The sequence below is a fragment of the Lipotes vexillifer genome, unplaced genomic scaffold (genome assembly GCF_000442215.2).
Source record: "Lipotes vexillifer unplaced genomic scaffold, Lipotes_vexillifer_v1.1 scaffold343, whole genome shotgun sequence".
Lineage (NCBI taxonomy): Eukaryota > Metazoa > Chordata > Mammalia > Artiodactyla > Lipotidae > Lipotes > Lipotes vexillifer.
Window position 1 is genome coordinate 1,499,685 of NW_006777506.1, and position 12,129 is coordinate 1,511,813.

General features: G+C 36.9%; 1 protein-coding gene across 1 annotated transcript in view; it reads left to right on the forward strand.

Annotated features, from left to right (window-relative positions):
* Positions 1 to 12,129, forward strand: part of HMCN1 (hemicentin 1) — a 543,624-nt gene that overhangs the window by 503,146 nt on the left and 28,349 nt on the right. The window contains 2 exon segments of the mRNA XM_007451144.1: positions 4,656 to 4,769; positions 11,445 to 11,570. Coding sequence (XP_007451206.1) covers positions 4,656 to 4,769; positions 11,445 to 11,570 — 240 coding nt within the window.

A 12,129-nucleotide genomic window follows, 5' to 3' on the forward strand; every position in this document is an offset into this window, starting at 1 on the left:
ACAGATTAGACAAGATGGACTTAATATTTAAGCACTCCATCCAAAAGCAGCAGAATACACATTCTTTTCAAGTTCACATGGAACATACTCCACAATAGATCACATGCTGTGCCAGAAAGCAAACCTCAGTAAATTTAAGAAAACTGAAATTAAGCATCTTTTACAACCACAACGCTATGAGATTAGACATCAACTACAAGAAAAAAAAAACTGTAAAAAACAGAAACACCTGGAGGCTAGGTAATATGTTACTAAACAACCAATGGATCACTGAAGAAATCAAAGAGGAAATCAAAAAATACCTAGAGACAAATGAAAACAGAAACACAACAATCCAACAACTTTGGGATGCAGCAAAAGCAGTTTACAAGGGAAGTTTATAGCAATACAATGTTACCTCAAGAGACCAAAATCTCAAAAAAACAACCTAACCTTACACCTAAAGCACCTAGAAAAAGAAGAACAAACAAAAGCCAAAGTTAGTAAAAGAAAAGAAATCATAAAGATCAGAGCAGAAATACATGAAATAGAGATGAAGAAAACAATAGAAAGATCAAAGAAACTAAAAGCTGGTTCTTTGAAAAGATGAACAAAATTGATAAAACTTTATAGACAGACTCATCAAGGAAAAAAAAGGGAAAGGGCCCAAATCAATAAAATCAGAAATGAAAAAGGAGAAGTTACAATGGGCACCACAGAAATACAAAGGATCCTGAGACTACTGCAAGCAACTAGATGCCAATAAAATGGACAATCTGGAAGAAACAGACAAATTCTTAGGAAGGTTCCATCTCCCAAGACTGAATCAGGAAGAAATAGGAAATATGAACAGACCAATCACAAGTACTGAAGTTGAAACTGTGATTTAAAAACTTCCAACAAACAGAATTCCAGAACCAGATGGCTTCAGAAGCAAATTCTATCAAACATTTAGAGAAGAGTTAACACCTATGCTTTGGAAACTGTTTCAAAAAATTGCAGAAGGAACACTCCCAAACTCATTCTACAAGGCCAGCATCACCCTGATACCAAAACCAGATAAAGATACTACAAAAAAGAAAATTACAGGCCAATATCACTGATGTACATAGATGCAGAAATCCTCAACAAAACACTAGCAGGCTGAATTCAACAATACATTAAAAGGATCATACACCATGATCAACTGGGATTTATCCTAGGGATACAAGGATTTTTCAGTATGCACAAATCAATCAGTATGATACACCACAGTAACAAATTGAAGAATAAAAGCCATATGATTATCTCCACAGATGCAGAAAAACTTTTGACAAAATTCAACACCCCTTTATGATAATAATGCTCCATCCAGAAAGGGGGCATAGAGAAAACCTACCTCAAAATAGAAAGGCCATATATGACAAACCCACAGCTAACGGCATACTCAGCGGTGAAACTGAAAGCATTCCTCTAAGGTCAGGAACAAGACAAGGATGTCCACTCTCACCACTTTTATCCAATATACTTTTAGAAGTCCTAGCCATGGCAATCAGGGAAGCAAAAGAAGTAAAAGGAATCCAAATTGGAAATCCAAAAAGTAAAAAAATCCAAAAAGTAAAACTGTTACTGTTTGCAGGTAAAGTGATACTATACATAGAAAATCCTAAAGATTTTGCTACTAGAAAACTACTGGAGTTCAATGAATTTGATAAAGTTGCAGGATACAAAATTAATACACAGAAATCTGTTGCATTTCTATACACTAACAATGAAAGATCAGAAACAGAAATTAAGGAAACAGTCTCATTTACCATTGCATCAAAAAGAATTAAATACCTATGAAGAAGCATACCAAAGGAGGCAAAAGACCTGTACTCTGAAAACTATAAAATGCTGATAAAAGAAATTGAAGATGGCACAAACAGATGGAAAGATATACTGTGGTCTTGGATTGGAAGAATCAATACTGTCAAAATGACTATACTACTCAGAGCTATCTACAGACTCAATGCAATCCCTATCAAATTACCGATGGCATTTTTCCCAGAAGTAGAGCAAAAAAATTTTTTAATTTGTATGGAAACACAAAAGTCCCTGAATAGCCAAAGCAATCCTGAGAAAGAAAAACAGAGCTGGAGGAATCAGGCTCCCTAACTTCAAACTATACTACAAAGCTACCGTAATCAAAACAGTATACTGTACTGGCACAAAAACAGAAATATGGGTCAGTGGAACAGGATAGAAAGCCCAGAAATAAACCCACACAACCTATGGTCAATTAATCTATGACAAAGGAGGCAAGACTATGCAATGGAAAAAAGACAGTCTCTTCAATAAGTGGAGCTGGGAAAACTGGACAGCTATGTATAAAAGAATGAAATTAAAACATTCTCTAACACCATACACAAAAATGAACTCAAAATGGGTTCAAGACCTAAATGTAGGACCAGATACTATAAAACTCTTAAGAGGAAAACATAGGAAGAACACTCTTTGACATAGATCGCAGCAAGATCTTTTTGGATCCACCTCCTAGAGTAATGAAAATAAAAGCAAAAATAAACAAATAGGACCTAATTAAACGTAAAAGTTTTGCACAGCAAAGAAAATCATAAACAAAATGAAAACACAACCCACAGAATGGGAGAAAATATTTGCAAACAAAGTGACCGACAAGGGATAAACCTCAAAATATACAAACAGCTCATGCAGCTCAATATGAAAAAACAAACAACCTAATCAAAAAATGGGCAGAAGATCTAAATATACATTTCTCTAATGTAAAGACATACAGATGGCCAAAAAGCACATGAAAAGATGCTAAATATCACTAATTATTAGAGTAATGCAAACCAAAACTCCAGTGAGGTATCACCTCACACCAGTCAGAATGGCCATCATTTAAAAGTCTACAAATAATAAATGCTAGAGAGGATGTGGAGAAAAGGGAACCCTCCTACACTGTTGTAGGAATGTAAACTGGTACAACCACTATGGAAAACTGGAGAAACCATACATATATCCAGAAAAAACCGTACTTCGAAAAGATGCATGCACCCCGATGTTCATTGCAGCACTAGTTACAATAGCCAAGATATGGAATGGCTAAATGTCCATTGACAGAGGTAAAGATGTGGCACATATATACAATGGAATATTACTCAGCCATAAAAAGGAATGCAATAATGCTATATGCAGCAACATGGATGGACCTGGAGATTATCATACTAAGTGAAGTAAGTCAGAAAAAGATAAATAGTATATGATATCACTTATATGTGGAATCTAAAAAGATGATACAAATGAACTTATTTGCAGAACAAACAGACTCACAGACTTCAAAAACAAACTTATGGTTACCAAAGGGGAGAGGTGGTGGGGGGAGGGATATATTAGGAGTTTGGGATTAACATATACACACTAATATATATAAAATAGGTAATTGACAAAGACCTACTGTATAGCACAGGGAACTCTACTCAATAATCTGTAATAACCTATATGGGAAAAGAATCTGGAAAAGAATGGATATATGTATATGTGCAACTGAACCACTTGGCTGTACACCTGAAAATAACACAACATTGTAAATCAACTGCAGCCCAATATAAAATAAAAATTAAATTTAAAAAATATGTTATCACATTTGTGCATTTATGTGACATGTACAGATTCTGAAAGATTAAATTAGAAAATCTGAAATAGAAAACAAGAACAAAATAAGACATTGGAAATCTCAAACTTGGGAATGTAAGATTAGAACATGAAGAGCCTAAAATATGGTGAGATTGTTCTTTTGAGGGTTTGTAATAGAACAATAGAAAAGTGGCAGGAGCATGAGGTGAGTAGAGACCTGAGAGAGGGATTTTGTTGGGATAGGAAAGATTTGATTATGTCTACAGGGTTGTGGGAAAGATGACAGTAAGGAGAAGGGCATTAAAAATACAGAAGAGGAGGGAATGATCAGTGGACCACAGTCATCATGATGAAGAAGGAGGAGATGGGCTGCAGAGATCAAAAACTCAAATAGAGGAACTCTTAAATGGAAGGAGTGGTCTCCCTTTTTCTGGAAGGAAAGGAAGGAAAGGGGAGAAGTTACAAAATACAGGCAGGTGCACACAAGTTTGGGGAATTCATGCCTGCAGTTTTTTTTGTCTATGACCCAGATGGTGTTCAGGAAGATTAATTTGGCAGTGACTACAAATGAGGAGAAAAGCTAAAGTTGCTGCAGTCATTCAAGTGCAAGGTGATAAACACCTGCATCAGACTAATAGCAGCAAAAATTGGGAAGAAGGGTCAAATTGCAAAAGTTGTTGCAGAAGACTTAATTTTTTTATTATTATTATTTTTTTCTACCTTCAGTACTCCAGTATGTCAGCAACATTCCAGGGCTAAAAGTTCCTAGAAACTGGAATGGGAGCCATATGGTAAATAAAATAGTTAAAATAGAGAAGTTTTGCATCAACATAGTAGTGAATCACTAGCAAACTTCTACCTTGGAGTAGTGTTGAAGAGAATAACCCTCTCCAGCAGTTAATTCTGTCAATTATCTAGCAGATCCTTTGAGAGCACTTCAATTGGATTCTTTTTAGGGAAGATCTTAAACATCATGACCACTAAAATATTTAACATTTGGGATAAATTAAGCCAAGTTTTCTAACAGCATGTAAAGCAAGTTTTGTTTTCTTTAACAGATATTAATGAATGTCAAGAATCCAGCCCCTGTCACCACCGCTGTTTCAATGCCATAGGAAGTTTTCACTGTGGATGTGAACCTGGGTATCACCTCAAAGGCAGAAAATGCGTGGGTAAGCAGAGGGCTATGAATTCAAAGCAGTGACATCTTCGTAACTTCTTTTTTTTTTTAATTTTTGAATTTTATTTATTTTTTTTTACAGCAGGTTCTTATTAGTCATCAGTTTTATACACATCAGTGTATACATGTCAATCCCAATCGCCCAATTCAGCACACCACCATCCCCACCCCCCCCACTGCTTTGCCCCATTGGTGTCCATATGTTTGTTCTCTACATCTGTTTCTCTACTTCTGCCCTGCAAACCGGTTCATCTGTACCATTTTTCTAGATTCCACATATATACGTGAATACATGATTTTTTTTTCTCTTTCTGACTTACTTCACTCTGTATGACAGTCTCTAGATCCATCCATGTCTCAACAAATGACTCAGTTTCATTCCTTTTTATGGCTAATATTCCATTGTATATATGTACCACATCTTTATCCATTCAACTGTCAGTGGGCATTTAGGTTGCTTCCATGAACTGGCTATTGTAAATAGTGCTTCAGTGAACATTGGACTGCATGTGTCTTTTTGAATTATGGTTTTCTCTGGATATATGCACAGTAGTGGGATTGCTGGATCATATGGTAATTCTATTTTTACTTTTTTAAGGAACCTCCATACTGTCCTCCATAGTGGCTATATCAATTTACATTCCCACCAACACTGCAAGAGGGTTCCCTTTTCTCCACACCCTCTCCAGTATTTGTTGTTTGTAGATATTCGGATGATGTCTATTCTAACAGGTGGGAGGTAATCCCTCATTGTAGTTTTGATTTGCATTTCTTTAATAATTAGTGATGTTGAGCAGCTTTTTATGTGCTTCTTGGCCATCTGTATGTCTTCTTTGGAGAAATGTCTATTTAGGTCTTCTGCCCATTTTTGGATTGGGTTGTTTATTTTCTTAACATTGAGCTGCATGAGCTCTTTATATATTTTGGAGATTAATCCTTTGTGCATTGATTCATTTGCAAATATTTTCTCCCATTCTGAAGGTTCTCTTTTCATCTTATTTATGGTTTCCTTTGCTGTGCAAAAGTTTTTAAGTTTCATTAGATCCCATTTGTTTATTTTTGTTTTTATTTCCATTACTCTAGCAGGTGGATCAAAAAGATCTTGCTGTGATTTATGTCAAAGCATGTTCTTCCTATGTTTTCCTCTAAGAGTTTGATAGTATCCAGTCTTACATTTAGATCTCGAATCCATTTTGAGTTTATTTTTGTGTATGGTGTTAGGGAGTGTTCTAATTTCATTCTTTTACATGTAGCTGTCCAGTTTTCCCAGCACCACTTATTGAAGACACTGTCTTTTCTCCATTGTATATCCTTGCATCCTTTGTCATAGATTAGTTGACCATAGGTGTGTGGGTTTATCTCTAGGCTTTCTATCTTGTGTCATTGATCTATGTTTCTGGTTTTGTGCCAGTACCATATTGTCTTGATTACTGTAGCTTTATACTATAGTCTGAAGTCATGGAGTCTGATTCCTCAAACTCCTTTTTTTCCCTCAAGACTGCTTTGGCTATTCAGAGTCTTTTGTGTCTCCATACAAATTTTAAGATTTTTTGTTCTAGTTCTGTAAAACATGCCATTGGTAATTTGATAGGGATTGCATTGAATCTGTAGATTGTTTGGGGTAGTACAGTTATTTTCACAATATTGATTCTTCCAATCCAAGAACATGGTATATCTCTCCATCTGTTGGTATCATCTTTAATTTCTTTCATGAGTGTCTTATACTTTTCAGCATACAGGTCATCTCCCTAGGTAGGTTTATTCCTAGGTATTTTATTCTTTTTGTTGCAGTGGGAAATGGGAGTGGTTCCTTAATTTCTCTTTCAGATTTTTCATCATTAGTGTGTAGGAATGCAAGAGATTTTCTGTGTATTAATTTTGTACCCTGCAACTTTACCAAATTCATTGATTAGCTCTAGTAGTTTTCTGGTAGCATCTTTAGGATTCTCTATGTATAGTATCATGGCATCTGAAGACAGTGACAGTTTTACTTCTTCTTTTTCAATTTGTATTCCTTTTATTTCTTTTTCTTCTCTGATTACCGTGGCTAGGACTTCCAAGAATATGTTGAATAATAGTGGTGAGAGTGGACATCCTTGCCTTGTTCCTGATCTCAGAGGAAATGCTTTCAGTTTTTCACTATTGAGAGTGATGTTTGCTGTGGGTTTGTCGTATATGAGCTTTATTATGTTGAGGCAGGTTCCCTCTATGCCCACTCTCTGGAGAGTTTATCATAAATGGGTGTTGAATTTTGTCAAAAGCTTTTTCTGCATCTACTGAGATGATCATATGGTTTTTATTCTTCAATTTCTTAATATGGCGTAACACATTGATTGATTTGCGTATATTGAAGAATTCTAGCATCCCTAGGATAAATTCCACTTGATCATGGTGTATGATCCTTTTAATGTGTTGCTGGATTCTGTTTGCTAGTATTTTGCTGAGGATTTTTGCATCTATATTCATCAGTGATATTGGTCTGTAACTTTTTTTTTTTTTTGTAGTATCTTTGTCTGGTTTTGGTGTCAGGGTGATGGTGGCCTCATAGAATGAGTTTGGGAGTGTTCCTCCCTCTGCAATTTTTGGAAGAGTTTGAGAAGGATGGGTGTTAGCTGTTCTCTAAATATTTGATAGAATTGACCTGTGATGCCATCTGGTCCTGGACTTTTGTTTGTTGGAAGATTTTTTTTTTTTTTTTGCAGTACGCAGGCCTCTCACTGTTGTGGCCTCTCCCGTTGCGGAGCACAGGCTCCGGACGCGCAGGCTCAGCGGCCATGGCTCACGGGCCCAGCCGCTCCGCGGCACATGGGATCTTCCCAGACCGGGGCACGAACCCGTGTCCCCTGCATCGGCAGGCGGACTCTCAACCACTGCGCCACCAGGGAAGACCTGTTGGAAGATTTTTAATCACAGTTTTAATTTCATTACTTGTGATTGGTCTGTTCATATTTTCTGTTTCTTCCTGGTTCAGTCTTGAAAGGTTATACTTTTCTAAGAGTTTGTCCATTTCTTCCAGGTTGTGCATTTTATTGGCATAGAGTTGCTTGTAGTAGTCGCTTAGGATGCTTTGTATGTCTGTGGTGTCTGTTCTAACTTCTCCTTTTTCATTTCTAATTTTATTGATTTGAGTCCTCTCCCTCTTTTTCTTGATGAGTCTGCCTAATGGTTTATCAATTTTGTTTATCTTCTCAAAGAACCAGCTTTTACTTTTATTGATCTTTGCTATTGTTTTCTTTGTTTCTATTTCATTTATTTCTGCTCTGATCTTTATGATTTCTTTCCTTCTTCTAACTTTGGGTTTTGTTTGTTCTTCTTTCTCTAGTTCCTTTAGGTGTAAGGGTAGATTGTTTGAGATTTCTCTTGTTTCTTGAGGTAGGATTGTATAGCTATAAACTTCCCTCTTAGAACTGCTTTTGCTGCATCCCATAGGTTTTGGATCGTCATGTTTTCATTGTCATTTGTCTCTAGGTATTTTTTCATTTCCTCTTTGATTTCTTCAGTAATCTCTTGGTTATTTACTAACATATTGTTTAGCCTCCATGTGTTTGTGCTTTTTATGTTTTTTTGCCTGTAACTGATTTCTAGTCTCATAGCGTTGTGGTCAGAAAAGATGTTTGATATGATTTCAATTTTCTTAAGTTTACTGAAGCTTGATTTGTCACCCAAGATGTGATCTATCTGGGAGAATGTTCCATGTGCACTTGAGAAGAAAGTGTAATCTGCTGTTTTGGATGGAATGCCCTATAAATATCAATTAAATCTATCTGGTCTATTGTGTCATTTAAAGCTTCTGTTTCCTTATTTATTTTCATTTTAATGATCTGTCTATTGGTTTAAGTGAGGTGTTAAAGTCCCCCACTATTATTGTGTTACTGTCAATTTCCTCTTTTATAGCTGTTAGCAGTTGTATTATGTATTGAACTGCTCCTATGTTGGGTGCATATATATTTATAATTGTTATATCTTCTTCTTGGATTGATCCCTTGATCATTACGTAGTGTCCTTCCTTGTCTCTTGTAACATACTTTATTTTAAAGTCTATTTTATCTGATATGAGTATTGCTACTCCAGCTTTCTTTTGATTTGCATTTGCATGGAGTATCTTTTTCCATCCCCTCACTTTCAGTCTGAATGTGTCCCTAGGTCTGAAGTGGGTCTTTTGTAGACAGCATATATAAGCCTCTTGTTTTTGTATCCATTCAGCAAGCCTGTGTCTTTTGGTTGGAGCATTTAATCCATTCACGTTGAACTTAATTATCAATATGTATGTTTCTATGACCATTTTCTGAATTGTTTTGGGTTTGTTTTTGTAGGTCCTTTTCTTCTCTTGTGTTTCCCACTGAGAGAAGTTCCTTTAGCATTTGTTGTAGAGCTGGTTTGGTCATGCTGAATTCTTTAGCTTTTGTTTGTCTGTAAAGCTTTTGATTTCTCCATCAATCTGAATGAGATCCTTGCCAGATAGAATAATGTTGGTTGTAGGTTCTTCCCTTTCATCACTTTAAGTATATCATGCCACTCCCTTCTGGCTTGTAGAGTTTCTGCTGAGAAATCAGCTGTTAACCTCATGGGAGTTCCCTTGTATCTTATTTGTCATTTTTTCCTTGCTGCTTTTAATAATTTTTCTTTGTCTTTAATTTTTGTCAATTTGATTACTATGTGTCTTTTGGAGTGTTTCTCCTTGGGTTTTTCCTGTATGGGACTCTGTGTGCTTCCTGGACTTGGGTGGCTATTTCCTTTCCCATGTTAGGGAAGTCTTCGACTATAATCTCTTCAAATATTTTCTCCGGTCCTTTCTCTCTCTCTTCTCCTTCTGGGACCCCTATAATGCGAATGTTGTTGCATTAATGTTGTTCCAGAGGTCTCTTAGGCTGTCTTGATTTCTTTTCATTCTTTTTTCTTTATTATGTTCTGCAGCAGTGAATTCCACCATTCTGTCTTCCAGGTCACTTATCCGTACTTCTGCCTCAGTTATTCTGCTATTGATTCCTTCTAGTATAGCTTTCATTTCAGTTATTTTATTTTTCATCTGTGTTTGTTTGTTCTTTAATCCTTCTAGATCTTTGTTAAACATTTCTTGCATCTTCTCAATCTTTGCCTCCATTCTTTATCCAGGTCCTGGATCATCTTCACTATCATTATTCTGAATTCTTTTTCTGGAAGGTTGCCTATCTCCACTTCATTTAGTTGTTTTTCTGGGGTTTTATTTTGTTCCTTCATCGGGTACATAGCCCTCTGCCTTTTCATCTTGTCTGTCTTTCTGTGAATATGGTTTTTGTTCCACAGGGTACAGGACTGTTGTTCTTCTTGCTTCTGCTGTCTGTCCTCTCGTGGATGAGGCTACTAAGAGGCTTATGCAAGTTTCCTGATGGGAGGGACTGGTAGTGGGTAGAGCTGACTGTTCCTCTGGTGGGCAGAGCTCAGTAAAACTTTAATCCACTTGACTGCTGATGGGTGGGGCTGGGTTCCCTCCCTGTTGGTTGTTCGGCCTGAGGCAACCCAACACTGGAGCCTATCTGGGCTCTTTCGTGGGGCTAATGGCAGCCTCTGGGAGGGCTCATGCCAAGGAGTACTTCCCAGAACTTGTGCTGCCAGTGTCCTTGTCCCCACAGTGTGCCACAGCCAACCCCCGCCCCTGCAGGACACCTCCCAAGAATAGCAGGTATGTCTGGTTCATTCTCTCCTATGGTCACTGCTCCTTCCCCTGGGTCCCGATGCACACACTACTTTGTGTGTGCCCTCCAAGAGTGGAGTCTCTGTTTCCCCCAGTTCTGTCGAAGTCCTGCAATCAAATCCCAGTAGACTTCAAAGTCTGATTCTCTAGGAATTCCTCCTCCTGTTGCCAGACCCCCAGGTTGGGCAGCCTGACGTGGGGCTCAGAACCTTCACTCCAGTGGGTGGACTTCTGTGGTATAAGTGTTCTCCATTGTGTGAGTCACCCACCCAGCAGTTAGAGGATTTGATTTTACTGTGATTGTGTCCCTCCTACCATCTCGTTGTGGCTTCTCCTTTGTCTTTGGATGTGGGGTATCTTTTTTGGTGAGTTCCAGTGTCTTCCTGTCGATGATTGTCCAGCAGCTAGCTGTGATTCTGGTGTTCTCACAAGAGGCAGTGAGAGCACGTCCTTCTACTCCGCCATCTTGGTTCCAGTCTCCCTTTGTAACTTCTTAATGGTGCCTTATCTAATCCATGTGCCATGTCCTGGGCTGGATTGTAATACCATGCATCATGTATGTGATCCATGCAAAAACGAAGTGGAAGCAAATGCTATACATTACAGGTTTCATCTTCCAATTACATAACCATTTTTTTTTTAACATTTCCCCTATTTTGTTACCAATTCTTTCACAAAATCATAATTTATATGTATATATACATATATACTTATATATAATGTATAAATATATAATTTTTCTTTTTCTAGGAGGAGGAAGTGGTTGGTATGGCTACCAGCTATGTGAAGTAATATTCTGTTTTTTATTTTTATCATAACGTTTTAAAATAAAGTGCATTACATAACTTGATTGATTTAAACACTTTAACCTTACACCATGATTATATAATCATCTATATTAGTTTATGATATCCTTAAAATCTGAAGGTATAATTTTTATGCAAAGTCGGAAGAAATCACTTTCTCAATCTGCATTACCTTTGTTCTTTCATCAAGATGTCAATGAATGTAGACAGAATGTATGCAGACCAGATCAGCACTGCAAGAACACCCGCGGTGGCTATAAATGCATTGATCTTTGCCCAAACGGAATGACCAAGGCAGAAAACGGAACCTGCATTGGTGAGTGTCTGGCTGTCTCAGCGACTGTGATTCATTTACCATCAACAAGCCAAATAAGGCATTCATTCTTAAAACTAATTATTAGAATATATATAATCTAACAAGGAAATATCTTTTTCTATAGGTTTTTTACTCCCAACTTCTAGTATTGTTGAGCTCTGGGGTCCCAGGGTCATGGCTATACCAGGAAATGAAAGCTCACCAGGGAGACTTAGCCCATTTTGAACTCCCATCAGTTACACAATTGGTTTATATAGTTTCATATCCACATACATTAATATTATGTCATATAATTTCTAATATGAAATCTAGCATATATATTAAGAATTTCATTGGAAGGGTTAAGAAAAAAATTATGTTTGTAGAGATTTATTAAAAGTTCAAAATATAATTATTTTAAAACCAAATATTCTTTAAATGTCAAATCAATAACCAGGCAATAAAGTAAATTATATTTCTCCCTAAGTTCTTTGTGTGCCTGTTCTGTACCAGTCTGCCATAGTTAGTTAGCAGAACTATGAGCTGCACAATATACAAAACTGAAACTGATAGCATTCCT